The sequence below is a fragment of the Phoca vitulina genome, unplaced genomic scaffold, assembly GCF_004348235.1.
Source record: "Phoca vitulina isolate PV1807 unplaced genomic scaffold, GSC_HSeal_1.0 scaffold15, whole genome shotgun sequence".
Lineage (NCBI taxonomy): Eukaryota > Metazoa > Chordata > Mammalia > Carnivora > Phocidae > Phoca > Phoca vitulina.
The window spans coordinates 11,038,703-11,058,497 of NW_022589718.1; the positions used below are offsets into that span (position 1 = coordinate 11,038,703).

The window sequence follows — 19,795 nt, forward strand, 5'->3', positions numbered from 1 at the left end:
ATCTAGAATAATGAGTAAATTGCTTGAAATATATAAAAAGTATCACCCATGCAAATATCTATTTGTTAAAATATGGCTTTTGTTTAGGCTAATTTCAATAAGAAAAGTAATATCCTCATTTCTATGACTAAATCTTAGAATGTGGGAAATTTCTCATGCATAGGCCCTTCCCTGAGCAGTAAGATGGGCATTTCGTTTGATTTATTGATAGCATGAGGGGAAAGAATCCAACTTAGCCTTATCTTCTCTCAAAATTGAATCAATAAATTGTGGGCCTGAATCGATAAATCATGGGCCTGACGGAAGATAAATTTACTGAAGCTACAGGAAAGCTGAGCATGGCCAGGTTCTGATGGCTGCCTTTTGGGCCCTGTTGGCCATCAGATTTCTTGAACCCCAATAACATGTTTTCCTTTCATGACTGCTGGGGATCGTCACATTGACATTTCCATTAGTCTGAAGAAGTCTCTTGCAGTCCCTACAGAACATGTCAACAACTAGGATCCAGGCAGTCATGCCCTAAAGGTCCTCTCTGATATGTTATTGCATATTGGCGGGGGGGGGGGGGGGGGGGGGGCGGTGTGCAAGAAGGGGAAGAAGACATCGTATTGCTTGCTTGTGGCCCCTTCAACAAGGAAGACAGTGGTGAGCAGAACCAACAGGCAGAAAGTGATGAAAGAACAGGCAGTGTGGCAAAAGCAACAGAGGAGATGATCATGGGGTCCATCAGGCACATTCCTAAATTAATACAACTGTCACAGTCAGCTGAAAGGTGCTGGTCTAACAGACTGAAACATTAGTCTGCTGAGCAACACTCCCACGCCTCCACAGAGTAGCATTTTTATTGCAGTATGTCTTTCATGGAAAATGAACAAAACTTTAAATAAATCACAATTACTTATTGCTTAGTATTTTGGATAATAAATTCTTTAGTTTATCAGTACCTCAGGGCCTTCAAATGTGCATTCTTCAAATAGTTTCAATTACATATACATTCTTTCTCCTGAACAATAAATTATTCTTAAAAAAAAAAAAGAAAAAAGAAAAGATACATAATTTTAAAGCAAAGAAAAACAAAAAAAACCCATATATTTTTGACATTTATCTTAAACTTATATGAAAACAACTCTATGTTAGATGCTTAAATATAAATAATAAAGGACAATATGCTATTTACAATGTTACACAGTAAGTTGAGAGAGTAAAAAACTGACATTAACTCATAAAGACAGTAAATGATTTAGGAAAACATCCAAGTAACGTACAATGTGTATTTACAAAAAAATATATAATAGAACTTGTGATATGTGGCCATTTCCTTTTGCCTGCACTTCTCTGCAGTGTTTCACGGGTCTTTGCAGATAGAAATCTCTGTGGGTGGTGGAATGGAGCCAGTACTAAAAGATAAAACCAGGCCTTCCTTATTTTCACCAATGTGAGCCATGCACCTTTTAACTCAGGCCAAAAAAAGGAATAGTTATGAGCAAGTTACCCTGGATAAACTCCATCTATATCAAGACAGTCACACTTAAACAAGGAAGATACGGTCTGTTGGTGTTTGGGACACATTTCACATATACTCAGGCAGAGTGCCATTTTGTAGAAAGCATGAGGCTGTCCAGGCACTCTTGAAAAAAAACAAACAAAAAAAGGCATACCAGGCAAGAAGCGAGAGTAGGACAGAAAGGGAATCTCGAGTGAGAAAAAGAAGTTTTGCCTATACTGCACTACCCCTCGGTGGGATATGATTTCAGACCCAGGAAAAACAGTTGCTGTCAAACTTCTGGGCAACTTCCACTCCCTGGAAACCCCTCTGAAGCTTGCCACATGCTGGGAGCATGGGTTCACGCCCCTCCGTGGGATTGCCACTACACCGCCTGGGTTTATAGACAGGGATGGTTGAGAGCCATGTGGGGACTAAACATCACAGAGAGGTCCATTTGAACACAAAGCTGGTGGTGGCAGCAGGTAGCCCTGAGGAGACAGCTGGCCTTTCTTACCAGGGGAAACTCTTGTTCTCCAGAAGGAAAGGCTGTCCCAGAGAATATGCCACCTCTCTGAGTGACCAGAATCAAGCTGGAAATAAAACTTCCTCTTGTCCTAAATGTTCCTATATATTTGCGACCTGAAAATGTAGATAGCAATTTTCATACTGAGGAAAATGTTGGTTGCTCTCAGCAGAAGATTTCATTTATTCCGGAAATTCTCCACAATGGGGCATTTGAATACTCCAATGCCCAAAGATTTTTGCAGCAGAAATTTTAGACTTTTCATTAATGGTAGAAATTTCTTTATTGACATAGTCTCTGAATGACCCAAGGCCTTCAAAGGCAATATTAATTTAATAATTTAAAGGACCTCTTTGGGTGGACTGTCCTCTTCCCCCTGCCACGAGCTTACTCATTTCTACAGAAGTGGGAAATCGGAATAACTTGGGCAACCCGAAAGAAGCACAGAGAAAGTGGCATGTGAGTAACGAAGGACAGTTCAGGATACCAAATACTAAGAGTAACTTCAAGGACCTGCAGACAGACATCTCTGTGGGTTGTAGAAACATGAAAGTTGCTTAATGACATGACTCGCGTCCAGCCCGCATTTTCCCACGAACTCCTTGCACGTCCCTTCTTCCCCAGAATTTTAACATAGACATTTGATGAAGAACTAAACCCAGTTCACCTGCAAACAAGCAGCAGCTGTTCTTGTTGACTTCACGCCTGGTATTTGAAACCCCCTGCTGACCCGTTTCCTGTTTTGTCCCATGGATCCCAGGAGGTCACCAGGAATCTAAGTAAAGCTCTAGCCTGATTTGACAGATATCAGGCAGGGCATGAACTAGGGCCTGCATTATTTTTTTTAAATCCCCTTATTTTCCTGAATTAGCGTTTATTCCACATATTAACACCTATAGGCCTTCCTTGGACTTACAATCAGAGAACATGCAAAGTTTAGACCCATCTTCCATCCTGTTCTGTGACAGTAAAGCAAAAGGTAAGAAAGGGGAGGACATGGATGATACAGGCTGCAGATCGAGAGGTCAGGACAGAGGTGGGGGGTCACTTCTGCAAGTAAAGGTGCAATCTTTCCAACACTGTCAACGTTCCCTGATGAATCGACACTCTTGGAAGGCTCTTGCTAATCACAAATCACATGCACGTTGGCCATTCCTGACAAAAATTGTTCATGCATAGTTACGACCTGATCGAGGCAACATGGAAAAACAAGAGGAAAGTCATGAAGAGAAAGGCGTGGTCAACAGAACTGTTTAAAACTGCAACCAAGTCACACGGCTCTTCTCCACCTGTGCCTTCCAGACACTCACTCCTTCTAGATACTCTACAACAGAACTATTTCCCTACGATAACTAGTCACCACCGCATATGGCAGGCATATTTCACTGCAGAAGTATTTCAAATTGCTGAGTGTGCCATTTCAGCTGGTCATTTTGTGCCGTAACACGTCTGTTCTTGAGCTGATAAGACACAACCAATGGCTAGCTCCCCAATCAGTGAAAAACACAAGTCAAGAACGATTGCACCTTTTTCAGCCACGGTTTGATTTTCAACTAGATGACCTGCTGTATCATTCCCCCAGAAAGTGAGGTGGAGTCCTCTTAGAAGGTGATGGATTTACCCCGATAGCAAGCCAGAACCCATTTACTATGCTATCCACCCAACTGTTGCTCTTTGTCAAGAAAAATAAACCCAAATAAAGCAAATGGTAGCTCTTTTTCATGAGAGCAAGCTGTCTTCTGATTAAGAATATAGTTTTTTTAAAAAAATCACAATATTACTTTCTTCCTAATATTTAACATTACTTAATGCAGTTTCCTGCTGTAATTAATAGTAGCATGCTGTTGGATCTACTATTATCTCAGAGCCCAGTGAAGCAAACCTTTGGCTGGCAGAGTAGACACAACTCATTTCATATACTGAAAGCAAAAGAAAACTTCGTACAAAAGAGAAGAGTATTTGGATGGATGTGCCATTACAAGACGTACTGATCGGGCGCTACTAGAAATAGCAAACAGAGGGACAGTTGCAAGTCTTGCAAATCATACATCCCGTCAACATCATAATGCAATGCACAAGAAGCCAGCAAAAACTGAATATATGGGAGGTTTTGCTGAAATACTGTGGAAAAGCAATCACAGTAACTGTACAAAACTCGCTCTCAACATAACAGAACATAAAGGCACCATTGATATCTTTCTCGTTTTGAAATACTGTAAAAAATTGCTACATATGGCACATAACACATTTGTACATACATATATTTAATTTATAAAAGTTTTTTTTCCTGTTTTCTATTTGCAGAACTGCTAAAATAAAATAAATTGTTTAATTTAAGGTGGAATACTTTATTATATAAAATAAAGTTTTACAGGTGAATCTATGTGTTTATTTAGGTTTTATACAGCGATAGGGTCTTGGTTAGCGATTACACTAGACAGCCTGGCCTGCAATTCCTCCTGCGTCGAGAAGCGGCCTGCTGGGTTAGTCCTGCTGTCCGCCAGGCGGAAGGCAGGTGCTGCCTCAAGACTGGCTGCCAGGGGGTTCTGAATGCCCAGGAAGGGAGTATCTTCCCCTACCCTCTCATCTTCTGTTTCACTCTCTGAGTTAGTGCCCTCAGCGCTTGCGTTGCTGTCCATTTCCAACCTGTTAGCAATGTGGCCATTGAGCTTGGTTCTTTTGGCCCGCCGGCTACTGGTGAGTTTCTTAACAGGCTCTTGAGCTGGCTCGTACTCCTGGGTGGTTTCATACTCCTCATCTTCCACTATCCTCAAGGGGCTAGGGGGCAGGCTGTTGTTCCCATGTGCGGGGTTGTGGTGGTAGGAGTTGAACTGCTGAGGGTGGGGGTCATACTTCTCCCGAAGCCGTGGTGGTGTCACAAGAAGCAGAGGTCTCTCTTCTTCCACGAAGGGGCTGACTGCCATGATGGGCAGGGACACCGCCGTGCTGGACACAGGTGGAGACATTTCCGAAGGGGGCGATTTGGGGGAGCTTGGCGTGTGGAAATCTACAGGTGACATGCGAGCCGGGGTGGTCATTGCTGACACATACCTGTGTGAGCACAGAATACCCCCCCATGAGTGTGGTGGAAGAAGAGGCAGAGGCAGGGAGGGTAAGGGGACAGAAGTCACGATATTACAGAATCAGAGAACAAAGAATTTCTATGCGTTGTACACTTCTCGATTTTTAACACTAAGGACGTTTGGCACCCTTGGAATCTGAAATTATGTAGCCAAGAGTTTCCTCACGGGAGTACATGCATAGATCAGCTAGGTGGCCTAACTCAACCAAGCTTTGGGGATTTTCAATCTCATGGTGATTTTAAATAAAAGCATGTGAGTCAGGACAAGAGGGCACTAGGTCCCGGAAACTTTTCAGTTTACAAGGACCAAGGCACAGGGATTTGCAAGGGAAAGAAGTATTACTTAAATACTATACCTTCCTAAAGGCCAAGGGGTCTTAGAGAATGAAGCCCAAATGGGGAATGGAAGAAGATCTAAGATGAGTTGCTGAGAGCTGGATCTGCATGCATTTGGATCTGTGTGCCTTGTTTCTCCTTAGCTCAGCTATAAGGTTATGTCTTATGAAAAAAAAAAAAGCATAGTAACTTAGATTTATTCCTGATAACAGTGTAACACATTTGTGTGCTTTCAGTTTTTCCATGAAATGCTACTTCTTAACATTCAATTTGCAACTCTCCATCCCAGTGACCAAGACATTCAGAAAAAAGCCTGAGAAAACCTTATGTTGGCTCCCGAGGTACGTCCAAGCTCCGGTCTACCTCTCTTCAAAACCCACGGCTGCATCAATCTTTCGCTTATCTTTCGTGACTGCTCAAGGGTTGGCTGCACCCTGGTACCTCATGACCTGTTATATCCAGTAGTGCTCAGTAAATCTCATTGCCAAGACATTGAGTGCATTTTTTTTTTTAAAACCATATCATGCTTTCTTCTTCTAGAACAAGAAGGCCTGACTTAGCACTGAGGAAGATGTGGCTTATTCAGAGTCACATTTCTCAACTTTGATAAAAATGTTGCCAATGCATAGCACCAAAGCTCTCTTTTCTTCACGTTGGCGTTCATAGAGTCTAATTTAACATGACCTGTGATGACACAGGACACCATTATCTGAACTCTAGCTAACAAGAACAGGAAACCTATTAACTTTCCTGCTCTTCAGCCATGATTCAGAGTCATATGGATGTGAGGTCTAGCTGTGTCTAAAACGGGAAGGTGTTTAGAGATGGAAATACTTGGGGCTTGAGGCTTCAACTTTTGTTCTGGGGATACTTAAATTAAGTTCTCTGAGAAATGCTAATCCGGATTCAGCCAACACATAAAGGTGATTCATCTTTTCTCTCCGTGTTCTCGAGGTTCAGGTATATTTCGAGGTCTTAGATAATATCTGCGGTGTGCGTGGAAGCCTACCACAGCAGGGAAATGTCAGCCTTAGAGAGAAATATCACATGGAGTGATGAAGAAAGAATTTATCCCTAACCTCTTTCTCAGGTCTCAAAAAAGACTGGATTAAGACAGATAGAGTTTCTTAATACATAAAGATACAATTATATGAATTTAAGACTAAGGTTTTAAACCACTTTGGGACCATGCCTACATTTTCACAGATGAGCGACAGAGCAACCTCTCATTCCATAAAGCTCTGAAATACCATTTTGGAGTAAAGACCCTTGAAGAAGTGATTAGCAAGCTCTATAGGACCTGCTGGCCCAGAACTAGTCATCCTTTGTTACAAGGACTTCCCAGCCAGTCCATGAGTGGAAAGAGTCTATCAGCATTATCTCCAACCATGTAACTAGGTATGGATTTGACATTATGTAAACCTTTCGGCCAGTGGTCAAAGATGACGCTGAGATGGTGATACAGTAAACAAATAGACAACACCCCTCTGGAATTGAAAACAAACAAGTAGCAGCTTACTGACAATGCCACAAAGGCTGGTTGGATATAACTCGCTCCCAATTTAAGTGAAAATGAATCAAGACAATCTATGAATTCAGTATTCCTATGAAGCATCTCTTACTTTCCTCTGTTCTTGATTTTACCTTGTCTGTAACCCTCCTCCCCCCACCCCCAACCCAATCCAATATCCCCAGAAGAAAGCCAAAACATTCTGGAATAAAGCAATATCTGCTTTGAAAACCACCTGTGAAGACTGCGTCTGCAGCATACAAGAGATTTATTTATTCATCCCTTCTTCGAATTTCGTAAAAGGGACACTACAGGGTGGAATGCAAGCAGTTGTGTCCCACGAGACTCAGCAGTGACACAGCCTTTGATTTGATTTAACTGAGGCTGGAAGGTAAGAAAGAGTTAGCACACAAGACCACGAGACCAGCTCGACCGGAGTTTGGGTAGCTTGGCAAATTCGAATTATTAGAAGGGTCTTTACGGACTGCTGGTGCCATCTCTCTAAAGTTACAACTGAGGAAACAGAGATGCCAAGTGGGCGTGAGCCTAAGGTCAGAGCTGGGACCTCTGGGTTGGCTGTCCCTCCAACATCAAGTCACTCCCGCTCCTTAAGAGTCTGTTGCCTGTCAGCCACTGGGGCCATGCGAGCAGCTCAGAAGAAACGAGTTCAGTCAAACAAAAAGATGCCTTCATCAACTAGGGAACTGGAACAAGCAAGTACCGCCCCTTAGGCTCATTAGAGTAGATTTCCTTAGATGAGACCCCAGCTGCTCATGGGGATTCTCCTACTGGGGTGCTTTCTCCTCCGCAGTAGCTTTGCCCTTCGGTTTTACCTTTCACTATGAGGAGAGTCTCGGTAGGAGTCAGGGGTTTCTCTGGCATGCCTGAGGAAGCTGTTACATTCGCGAGGGCCTCCCAAGCCATTAAGTCGTCCTCTTGGGCCCCCAGCTGGGCTGCTGTGCCTACTGTTTTCTACTGATGACATCATGATTACAGAGTGACTTTCTGAAATGATGCTTTCAGTGTGCCCATTGCTCCAGCTGGAGGGGAAACGGGAGAGGCAAAGAGACATACATATGCATTTTTTAATGATACGCAAAAACGGAAAGGAAAGGAAGTGATCTGGTAACTATTTCAACTTACTGGTGTATCAGCAGTTGACGACAACATTACTCGTCTCAGAATAGAATTATTATTACTTGCTATAGAGGGGCTCTTGATTTTGTTTGGCTTTGTAAGGATACAGTTTATGCACCTGTTCACCCATTCAACACACATGTATCAAATGTCCGTAGGTACTAAGTACTCTTGCAATCTCTCTGTTCTCCAGTGGCTTAGGTCAAGGAGACACTTGGCCTATGAGCTACATTTGGCGGTCCTTGGTAGCATGCACTCACATGGGGATACCCGAGGCATGTGAGTTCAGCTATCGAACAAGTTCTCGTGTTCATTTCCAAGGGCAACCCAATCATTGGAAGGAGTCAACTTCTAAATATTCTATAGCATCTAGGACAGACTTTTTCCACTGTAGCAATTCAGTGAGTAGTCAGGCATGAGTAAAGACAATCTCTAAAATGGGGAACAACAATCCTGTGAGTGGGTATTATTTTCACCTTCAGTAATGAAAAAATGGAGGCTCAAATTTAAACGGCCATTAAATGGCAGAGCCAGTTGATGTCCAAAGTCTGTTTTTGTCCCCAGTCATACATGTTGTTATATGTCCTTGCCTCATAAGTGTCTCCTGTTCCTTTCTTAGGCAGTGAAAGCAAAAGACAATGTCTAGAAATTCTCTCTCAGAGTAGTGCCCTGCAATTGTTTTCATTCTCATACCTGTGGCTAGGAGTCTGGGTGACAGTAGTAGAGTGGTGAGCTGTTGAGGTGTAGTGACTGGTGGAAAAAGATGTCTCCGCTTCTCTCTCAACAATATGCTCACTAGAGATGACATTTTTAGATACGTATTGCTGGATAAACAAAGAGACACAACTTGAAGATTCATATTAATCAAAACAGTAACATCATCATCATCACACACAAATTCTATTCTCATACATATACTTCATAACCCACTCCATTTCTCTAATGGTCAGATGGCAAATCCTATCCTGGCTCTATGGCCTTTAAATTCAGTAAATGAAATTAATGAATTATCCTTTGGATGCGCATGCAGTGTGGGTTCTGCAGTCTTAACTGCATATTATCAGAAACAGACCTAGTTCTTCTATCTTATTTCCAACTGATAATGTGAGTGGAATTCAAGACAAATCTCTGCCCCATATTCATTTTTTGTCATAGTTGTTGTAGGTGAAGAAGATTAACAGACAGCTGAATGAAACAAAAGCATAGAGATGGTTTGTCTTCTTTCAAATTTCAAGTCAGGAGACGGATTTTTTTTTTTTTTTAAAACAATCTCTATATTTTGGATCTACTTTTCTTTTTCAGTTTCCAAGGGCCCGTGTTGCCCTAACGATAGCACTGAAATTTTCAATTTGTTGTCAGTGGTAAGACTAACAAGGCCACTGAGAGGTTTGAAGGACTTACAGAAGCCGTCAAGGTCACACATCTTGACAAAATACACAGTATACAGAGGGCCTAGATATAGTGCAAGTAGCTTCTACTTATTTTCATCACCAAATCGCACGAGCTATTCCTGCCTTCAATCAGTGAAAGAGGCACATTTCAAAGTTGTGTTTGAAATGCTGTTAGTTTTACACCAAATTAAATTGAGTAATGGAAAAAGTCATGGAAAGGAATACTCTCAGATGAAATGGGCACTTTATAAGCAATGGGCTGTGGGCCTTAAAAGAACCTGATGTATTTATGGAAACCCCCAAAATACACAACTTGAATTATGCTTGAAACTCTAGTTGGTTCTCTTAGTGGAAAGGCTAGTCCATGTGGCTCTTTCTGGGACGTGCAGTTTAGCTTGCTTTAAGGAAAAGATGGTGATGTCATGATTCATGAGCTCTTTCTAGTCTGTGTACCATCTCACTCTTGGTCCTTGAAAGGCAATGTAAGCTTGGTGAATCTAATGAAAATAATATCTAACAATTATTGACCACATACTGAATGTCACCGGGCTAAGGGTTTTGTATGGATTGTCTTGTTTAATGCTCATAGAACTTGTTGAAGTAGGTATTATTTTTAGGCCTGTTGTCATAATGAAGAAATAGGGTGTAGACAGATTAAATAAAGCCCAAAGTAACACAGCCTGAGAGATAATTGGAATGCAAGCAGCCATTCTGCTTCCTATATATTATAACAGACATAGTGACAGATTGTAGGTGTGTCTGTATGGAGTGAATGCATTTGTCAACTGTGTAGAACATTCTAATGAACACTGGTAGGGGGAGGGAGGCAGCAAAATAAGCTAATACATGAGCACCTTACTCTGTCTCTGGAAGGTCTTCGCTACAAGATTTGTTGGTGGCTGAGTAACCACCAGCTCTGAACTTGGGTGTAGGATATCTTTGCTCCACACAAAATAACACATTTTCCTACAGGATAGAAAAAAGTAGTACTACAATGTAACCTTCAAGCTTTGCCTATACAAAGCCAAACATCCGAGGGAAATGCAGAAAACAGGAAAAATCATGGTGGAATAAGAAGAGCAATACTCCAAATGCCAGGAAAGCTGAGTTCAGCTTTGGCCCTTATCTGTAAAAAGGGAAGGCTTGAAAGATCACATCTGAAGACTCTTCAGAATGTAATATTCTATGACCTAGTTATATTTAAAAGCTGAGTGCTTGGTCAATTTTAAACAGAATATTTGAGTGATTAAAGATATATTTAATCTGGATGGTTTGACACCATGTAGAAGGAGTCAGGGGATAAGAAAGCCTTATGTTCTGCAGTTTTGCTACTGAGAAGGGAGTTTGATAAGTCATCTGGCCCTTGCATGCCCTAACTTCTTCCTTTGTATGTCAGAATCAGTAAATCATCAGGCCCTGGGAGATGCCTCTAATAAAACTCACTCTAAAGCCCTTAGCTCAGTTCTCAGTTAGAGACTGGAGGAGCCTTCGTTTCCAAATTATTAAGAAAAAAAAAAAATTCCTTCTGATTCTTGTATCATTAATTTTATTATTTTTCTGTGTTTTTCTTTTCTTTCTTCCAGTTAGGCCCTCCCTGCAGAACAAACCCAATATTATTATTCCATCCCCTTAATGAACACTTTACGAGAGGAAATGTGCTGGCCTTACAGTAACCAAATCCACTTTAAAAAAATGTTCCCATTATTTTGTCCTGGCAAAACCCCGGATTCCGGGAAGTCGTGGTGATTAATGGCAGTAGCTAAGAGCCTAAGAGCTTTAGAAAATAAACGTCAAGGTGCCTGAACAGAGGAGAGATGCTGAGCTTTTCCACTGGCCAGACTCAACATACATTCACCAGCTGGACGTTCTCGGGGGGCGGGTTGGGGTGGTGAGGCCCGTTGGCTATGTTCACCATGTTGTTGCGTTCAGACCGCAGACTCTGCCGAAGCCGGTCATGAAGCTTTTTCCGTTGTTTCCTGGATATGAAAAGGGGAGCATTTATTTTTTTCTATCATTTACATTTCTTGGTACACTCAACTCTTGATTCTACCAGCACGTAAGTCAGGTAGGAGACTGGTGGAGGATATGCCACTCCGTCTCGGATTCTGCCTACGGACAGAAGTGGAATCACACAATCTTAGTGAATACATTTAAGGAGCTGGGGCGGGGGGGATTCTTACAGAAATCTAACTGGACTGCTGAGAGATAAGAAAAAAAAAAAGAGAAGACAAGATAAATAAGTTGATATTTGGCTCAAACCCCAACTTTCGCAGTCAATCCATCTTTGCCTGAGTCTTACAGATGGTCATTTGTCTTGGGTACCAATTTGTGCTGTGCAATTGATAAGGCTGATTGCATTCATAATTTTGCCTGTGTGTCTCTTAAGAAGATGAGGTTAATTCTGAATCTGTACCTTCTACACAGTGGTTGTGCATGTATGGCATTGTATGTGAGTGCAGCTAGGTACATATTTTGCCCATAGATTTAGCACAGTTAGAACATGATCTTATTCTTACTAACACTTTTTTTGTAGAACTAGGTAATGGATATTGAAATACTGAGATTGAATCTAATAAGACTCAGAAGGTAGATTTCAGTAAGGCTTATTTCTATCACTTACTCAATTCTGGCAACCCATGAAATCCCGGGGTATTAAGAAAATGCCATCCATGCCCTTAATTTTATGTCTAAAAGCATATTGTCTTTGTTCCTCAATGCAACATTCAGGTCATGATAATATCCCCATGACTGGTTTTGGCAAGAGAGTTTATGTGATGAAGCAACAAAATGAAACAAAACTGTTAACGTTACTTCCTACTTGAAGCAGAAGTTCTATGTAAGAGAGACAAGTGAAGGGAAATCAGGTCACACAGTAACTGTGTTTGTTAATATGGACCCAGCCTAACGGACCAGACATAGTGAACACAAATCTGCTTTAATGTTTTCTCTTCTTCTTTCAAAGCAAGATTTGCTTGATTTTCCTCCCATGAGATTCTTTTTGTACATCCCACACTTTGAGAGCATTTGAGCTGGTAAGCTCATTAGATGGAATGGGAAAATAATCGCAATAATGTTTTAAAAACCTTCATTGCCAACATCACCCAGTGTTTCCTTTATCTCCTGAGTCTGAGTGCCAAGTGGGATGTGTCCTCAGCAGCGACATGACAGGTGCACCCCAGGCTCCAATCCCCGTCCTCTCAGGATCATCCCCACGCACCTGCATATGCCCCACAAGCCCACCCGTCCAACTCTTTCCCGGGTCAGGGGCCACGGTCAATGACCAGAAGTCTTCTGCACACTTTCACAGAAATAGGCAAAGCCTTCTAGTTATGTGATTAGAGAAAGTCCTCGAAATAGATTGCTCAGAGGAAAAAATGAGAAGAAACACCCCCCGCCTCTCCACTCCCCCTTTTCAAGCCTAGGCTGTGGAAAATGCTTTCTGCAAAGCCCTGGGCCAGCTGAGCTGTCTTCTCTGAGCTAAGGAACGAGCGGCATGGAGGAGGAAGGTTTACTTGGTTTTGCAGTAGGCCACCACACACATGATGCCGACCACAAGCAGGGCGATGCAGATGCCGGTGATGGTCAGCACTCTCTTCTGGTACAGCTCCTCCGCTTCTGGAAAGGGAGGAGAGCAGATGTCACCAAAGCCCCCTGATACTCGCCAGGACTTAACAACTGAACAGTTGGCATGCGGCATGGCATTGTCCATGTTCACGAGAAAGTAAATACGTGACAATTCATTACTTTTGCAGACATACTTAAGGTACGGCATACTCTGCATTACACTTTGAGCATAAACAGCAAAGCCAGCTGGGGCCATTTGCAATAAAAAAATTATACTATTAAATTACTCTACTTATAAGCTACAGATATATATGTATTAAACTGGCAAATCATAAACATTAATTATAAAATAATAATTTCGTTAAAACTGTAGTTTTTAATGAAAAAAGGAAATCTCTTGCAAAGGCAACAGGAATCAATGCCAATAAAAGGAGCTGGAATTGGAACCACTGGGGCCGTCCTCGGCCTCCTCTCTCCCTCCCTCCCCCCTCCCAAACCCCTTTTTATTATTCCCGTGGTCTTTACAAGGAGCCATTTCTAACTTAAAAAAATAAACTCAAAGACATTTGCAAACATGAGCTTGACTTGTAGTTAGCAACAGAATTGAGGCAGGATCCCTATGATTTAACAGTAAAATGTGAACATAAGCAACACAGTGGGGGTAGCAGGGCACTGTATCAGAGAAAATCCAATATGGTGGGTAGGAGAGTCTGGGGCCAAGATGAACCCTTGTCCTTTGAGGGACAATTATTATCACTTCACTGACTGTACTTAGAAACCGAATTGATCTGTATAAAGAAACCACTAGCACACAGGATATGTGACTTGGACTAGATTGTCCATCCCTGTAGTGATCAGCTTGGCAAATTAGCTCAAGGAGGTCGCGTAACAGAGGGTGATGCTTAGAACTTTGCATTAATAGTACCACTGTACCTTAAATGCAGCCAGTCTCTTAATCATGGAAGTCTTTCTACTTGCAAATCAGTTTTGGGGAGGGATCACTTGATTATACTTTGGTAGGCCAGGTTCTTCACGAGATTGGCAGATTTAATGGCGAACTGATCCCTTAGGAACTGAGCTTCCAACCAGTCTAATTACATTTATTGGAAGACATTCACAAGTTCACCGAAGAAGAGAACTCAGACCGGGTGCATCATAAGCATTGTAAGCCGGACTTGCCAAATTGATTAATAAGCTGGTCAAAAACTGGGGGATATTATACAAATGAAGGTCTCTTATCTGGACATCAACATGGGGCCGTAGGGAACATTTTCAATTTTCTTTACTGAGAGAGGGCGAGTCGCAGGAAGTTTTCTTGAAATGAAAAAGCGCATTTTAATTTCTGTGATACAGTAGACCTTATCATTAAACAAAACATTTCCTACAAGCCAAGCCCATGGTAATCAAATTCCAGTTAACAGGTCAGGAACATTGTCAAACCAAATTAATATAGCACTGATTATTAACAGGAGGAGAAGGAGAATAGAAGTCTGGGTAAAAGACTAGAAGGCCGCAGAAATTATACAAAAACAAACCCAAAGGGTCGGAAGTGGGAGGGAAGAAAACAAACCCAGAGGACAGACAGACTGACAGAATGACGGAGAGAGGGAGGAAGTCAGGTAGGAGGGAAAAACAAGATTAAAAGTGAAGGAGCCATCTGAAGTCCCTGGCACAGCATGCCTGATACTAAGGGAGGAAAAAATAAACAAACAAAAGAAAAGCGGAGGGAGGAAATGCTGGGTGGGAAGAGAGGGTGGATGCAAAGTTGGAAGGGTTATCCCATACAGCATAACTCCTACCCTAGGCTGGCGGTCACGTGGAAGCCACAATTAGGAAGCAAAGCAGCTGGTGCATTGCAGTAGAGTGGGGTCGGGTCACATATTTTCGTGCCGCAAAAGTCAGCTGAGGATGTGGAATGTGAATGCTTCTATGTTAATTGCTGTGTCCGCTGCCTCCCCTCCCCCAGAGCCCCAGGACAGGGAATTACATTTGACGAGGTGGTGATCTGTGAGCGGGTGCTATAGGAGCCTCCTCCTGGACCTGGCATGCGGATCAGTTTTTAGCAAAATGTCTAAGAAGGAGAGGCGGCGCCCCACTGGTCCCTCCCCGTGGGGCCCGGGACGCAGGGCTCCGCCGGGTGTGACTACTTGGTTTAGAAACAGCCGCGAGAAATGGAACCCCCCCTTGTCTTCCTTTGAAAGGGGGAGGGCTTGGTAGTGCTGGCATCTTAACACGCTGTCTTTAGAAAGAGCTGGGAAGTTACTTCTGACAACTATGAAAATGGGTTGCATCTAAGGACTGAAGGGGGAAAGGGCGTCCCGGGTCCTCCCGGGGATTCCGTGGACAAGTTTTTTTGGTGGTTGCGAATCATAAAAGAATAGATTGACCTCAGGTTGTCAGCAAATGTGGCATGCTGCCTCACTGTTCTGCCTATGTGATGGGGGAAGACACATATTTTTCCAGTGAAATTGGTCACGGAAATAAAAAGGCAAGCTCAGTAAAGGCCAAAGGGTAAAGCAAAAGTGCTAAAATGAACCAATGAAAGACAAGGCCCACAGAATACAGACGGAGGATTAAGATTCTGTATTCACAACAGCATTCACCAAATACATTAAATGTTTCTCATCTTAGTTTCTATTTCCTTTCCCAATGATTTACTAGATCAGGGGACCTCCCCTCCCCCACATCATGAATGTGTTAAAAGAGAAGTACTTGATGAACAATCATATAAACAATGGGTTTTCACTCCCTGTTCCCCTTATTTTTTTCCCCTAGTGTGACAGGGTCAATAGGGCAAGAGCAAATTAGAGGCAGTGCTGAAAAAAAAAAAAAAAAAATCTGTCAGTCCTGTTGGCGGATCTGCCTTAATGAATGGAAATGCTTCCGAGTCCTTACTCTATGGTTCGGCTGGACGCATTGAAGTCAATCAGATCAAGCATGTTTTCCAGTCTGATCTGGTCAGGCTGAGAGACAGAAGCCTTGTCTTTCTCAATGTTAATTGACCTTTAAGGTCTGATTTTCCTTAAGGATGAACGTTCTGGCTCAGTACACTGGCTGTCCTGGGACTGTGGAGTCTCTGGACCATTTGCCTTTAAGGGGTATGCAGATACCAGCATGATGTATCTTTACTGACCCTTAGATCGTACTGAGGGAGAAGACCTATATATGAACTATCCATTGCCCTACCTCATTGTCTGGGAAGAGAAATATTAAATTCTAGTTAGACCCGAAAGTGATAAAATGGGACAAAGATGCTATTAAGGAAAACGAGGAGGTGATGGTAGATTTTTTTCCTCCCTGCAGGAAAGGCTGGTAAGCCTTTTCAGTAGTGAGACAATTTTTATTGTGAGGGAGGTAACCTAAATAGATCCCTCTCGTCATGTAGATAACCCACCACCCGAGTGGCGCTGGTGGGAACTCTCGTGCTTCTCACTCTTGGGAGATGTTCTCTGATGTGCACCGGGTCACTCACATATAAGTGGGGGTTTCCTCATCAAATGAATAGTTTCTCTTCGAAGTTTTTTGAGGGGGGGAGTGGGCAATCGATTGAGTTTCTATCCCTGTCACGGACAGAACTTGCAACAGCCTTATTTTCCACGAATTACGGAAAGTCGATTAGGTAGGGACTGTGATGTTACCATCCAGGAGAGAGTAGCAGCTACGCTACAGGGCGCCCTCACTGCGTGATGTCACCGACACCAGCCGGCTGGAGCTCAGCTATTCTGTTCATCAGGACTTTGCTTTGTTGCCCCACAGCCGTGATCCAGTGCTGCAGGCGGCGCTCAGGGAGCCCGGGCACCTGCATCGTGGAGCCTCTGGGATGACCGAATCGCTTCCCTCTCCTCCCAAAACTGGCCCTGGCTCCCAATGATTTAGGACAAAGGCCTTCAAAGGGAGTATGCCCCAAATTCATACGCTCATAAGAGATATTATCCTATGTTTACAGTGTGAACATTTCTATTTGATTACTTATCTGGATAATCTAAGTGACTCAAGGTTAATTGCATTAGTGCTAGAATTTCCACCTAAAATAGCACTGGGCGTATTTCTTTCTGTTTTCTATTTCCTTGCTCCAAAGATAATGAAGTTGACTAGAGGAGCGCTTGAATATCCCCAGAAAAATCACAGTCTGCACATACAGTATTGTGTGGCATTGAAAGGCCTTCCATGTTACTGTATCAAGTAGGTGATTTTTTACATTGTATGTCACATTCTCATCAGCCTAAGATGTGGGGTGTTTTTAAGCTGATGCACTTAGAGCTTCTTTTGTTCTCTCAGGCCTGGCTTGGTTCCTCCCATAGCCTTATGCACCTCTCCAACTTACCCCCGCTCTGAAATAACAGCATGGTCAGATCCAGTCAGAGGGTCAAGGAACGTGGGATATATGTGACTTTGCAGCAGGTTGAGGTGATTTTTAAACTCTAAGTGAAGTATGGAAATCTAGAAACTGCTGCACTCAGTGACATTTCAGTAAACTAATCATAGATTGGAAGCAGAGAAATCATTGTTATAGCTGTATGATCCCTTCTGAAGGAAAAGGAAATTAGTTAGGAACTGGAAGGTAAGAGTAGGAAGGGAAAAGATTTCAGCTCATAGGTTCTAAATTCTGCAGGCTAAAAGGAATGATGATTGGTCCATACCCATAAATTCAATCCCAAGATGCTCTGCCAATGCAGAAAGTTGACAAAAAAAAGAAAGAAAGGGAAAAAAGTTTCAGAAAAGAGCAATACACTGCACTCCAAAACACATTACACATGACTATTAACGGCTCTCTGTGCGTGCACATTGAACAGGACAAATGGCGGATGGTTAAGGAAGCAGTGCTCAGGTACGCCTCCGTGAGTCCCATAGGGAACTTCTCTTTTTTAAGAGGTGTGCAAATACCAGCACACCCTGTCTTTATTAACCCTTAAAAGACCTTACTGAGGGAGAAGTTGTACTGCTGAACTATCCTCTATGCTACTTCATCATCTAGGAACGGAAATACCGTATTTATAATAAAAAAAAAGGCATTCGGTATTATCTCATTCCTCTCTTGAAAAGGCAGAAGCAAAGTCGCAGGGAGGTCGGGATTTTGTTTTTTACCCAAAGGCACCCAGTGGCAGAGCCAGGAGTGGAAGCCAAGAGTATAGCAATTTGGTCTGAAATTTTTATTGCATTGGATTTACATTTTTTGTAGCCTGTGGATAGTCATGCTCTAACATTTCTTGTTGTTTGGTTATTTTTTAAAACAAAAACCTATCTCCTTTTCTGCTCCTAACCTTCCACTTTCTCCACCACTTACATAATGTTTCATTCATAGAAAGCAATAAATGCTTCTGCTCAAAAAGCCAGAGAGGGAATTGGGGTACAGAGCCTGCCTCTAGAGTTTTTTCAAATAGCCCCTGTGTGGCATCGGATAACTCTCAATGCCTCACTTTTCCAAACAGTTAAAAAAAAAAGGGGGGGGGGTTGCTGCTGGTCCTTAGTTAATGTCAATGTATGACTCCCTCAAATAACAGAGAGCCAACTCGATGGGCACTCCACAGTGCCGAGCTCCGCCACCCAGATGAGAGCACAGGGCTCAGAGGCACTGCAGGGCTGCCCGGGCAGGGGGCTCAAAGGCGTGAGCTCATTACAGCCCACAGTCCTGGCAGATGTGTCCATGGAGGCTCCAGAATGACAGGACTAGCAGAACCTGCACAGGCTCCAGTGAAGAAATGGGGAACATGGGCCAATTAAAAATAAAACCCCCAAACCTCCAGAAATGACACTTTCCATTCTTGAAGCAAAAAACTGTGAATCGAATTTCATCGGGTGGGACCCTTTTGGATTCCTTACTTGCCTGTGTGTGGTGGAGAGGCCTGTGGGAAGGAAGGGCGTAATGAAAACGGAGATTCAGGGGTCTACAGTTCTTCCCTTGATCCCTGACTGGAGAGATACCAGGGAGGTCCAAAAATAGGACACAGCACCTCTTGAGTTTGAAAACATGCGGTTGAGGGGTAGTTCTCTTACAAAAACATCAGTTTGGGCATGGACAAAGCGCCTCAAGTAGAGAGTAGAAAGTCAGATGGTAAGTGTGCTGGCTGGCTTGTCCCGGTTCCAGGTCCCATCTCTGCCATTGACCTGTTCAGTGACTTTGGACCAGTTAATTTCTCACTGACAAAATGCTTAGGATCCTAACACATGCGTCACAGGGAGACCCCGTGCAGTAAAGGAGCCATGAAATATGGCGGCCAACAGCAAAAGGGTTAAGAGCTTGGAGAGCAAACCTATCTGGAGATCTACCTTGGGCCACTTAATTGCATGTAGGTTTACTTTTAACTAACTCATGGCCAGGAAAACTCTGAAAGCTCCTGGGGTGTACCCAAGAATTTAGACTTTAAACACTTTCCACCTCTTAAGGAAATGAAGCTTCCAGATTAAAAAAGAAATCAAAGAGTCCATCGAGTAACAGTAATAAATGAGAGGCACGATGTATAATAGTTCAGTTTGCCCTGCGTCAAGAGTACTCAGGCAAATAACCTAAACTTTTCATAAATCAAAAGCCAGGGGATTTAGGATTAAATCAGTTGCACAATGTTCACAGCAAAATCACAATTTATTCAAATCCAAGCGAACTTCACTTGTGTCTGTGCAACACTCAATTTGACAATTTGCTCCCTTTATATAAACTTTGGAACATCAAGTACAAGAACTCATTTTCCAAGGAAGTGATAATAAATTTCCTTATACATTTCCTTGAAGATGTGACTCAGTTTTTCTCCCTAGAATCCCTTTCATCTTA

The 19,795-nt window shown here is 42.7% G+C and overlaps 1 protein-coding gene across 8 annotated transcripts in view; it reads right to left on the reverse strand.

The window, feature by feature from the left end:
- Positions 1-603: 603 nt before the first annotated feature.
- Positions 604-19,795, reverse strand: part of NRG1 (neuregulin 1) — a 1,100,990-nt gene continuing 1,081,798 nt past the window's right edge. For 3 of the 8 annotated variants that reach the window (XM_032413449.1, XM_032413446.1, XM_032413443.1), the window contains 6 exons: positions 17,670-17,693; positions 12,978-13,080; positions 11,315-11,441; positions 8,768-8,898; positions 7,771-7,977; positions 604-5,060 (listed from right to left, as the gene is read on the reverse strand). In XM_032413449.1, coding sequence (XP_032269340.1) covers positions 4,409-5,060; positions 7,771-7,977; positions 8,768-8,898; positions 11,315-11,441; positions 12,978-13,080; positions 17,670-17,693 — 1,244 coding nt within the window. In that variant the 3' untranslated portion in view covers positions 604-4,408. Of the gene's footprint in view, positions 5,061-5,447; positions 5,590-7,258; positions 7,978-8,767; positions 8,899-11,314; positions 11,442-12,977; positions 13,081-17,669; positions 17,694-19,795 lie in introns of those variants that run through there. The other 5 variants (XM_032413447.1, XM_032413444.1, XM_032413445.1 and 2 more) reach the window with 3 other exon arrangements.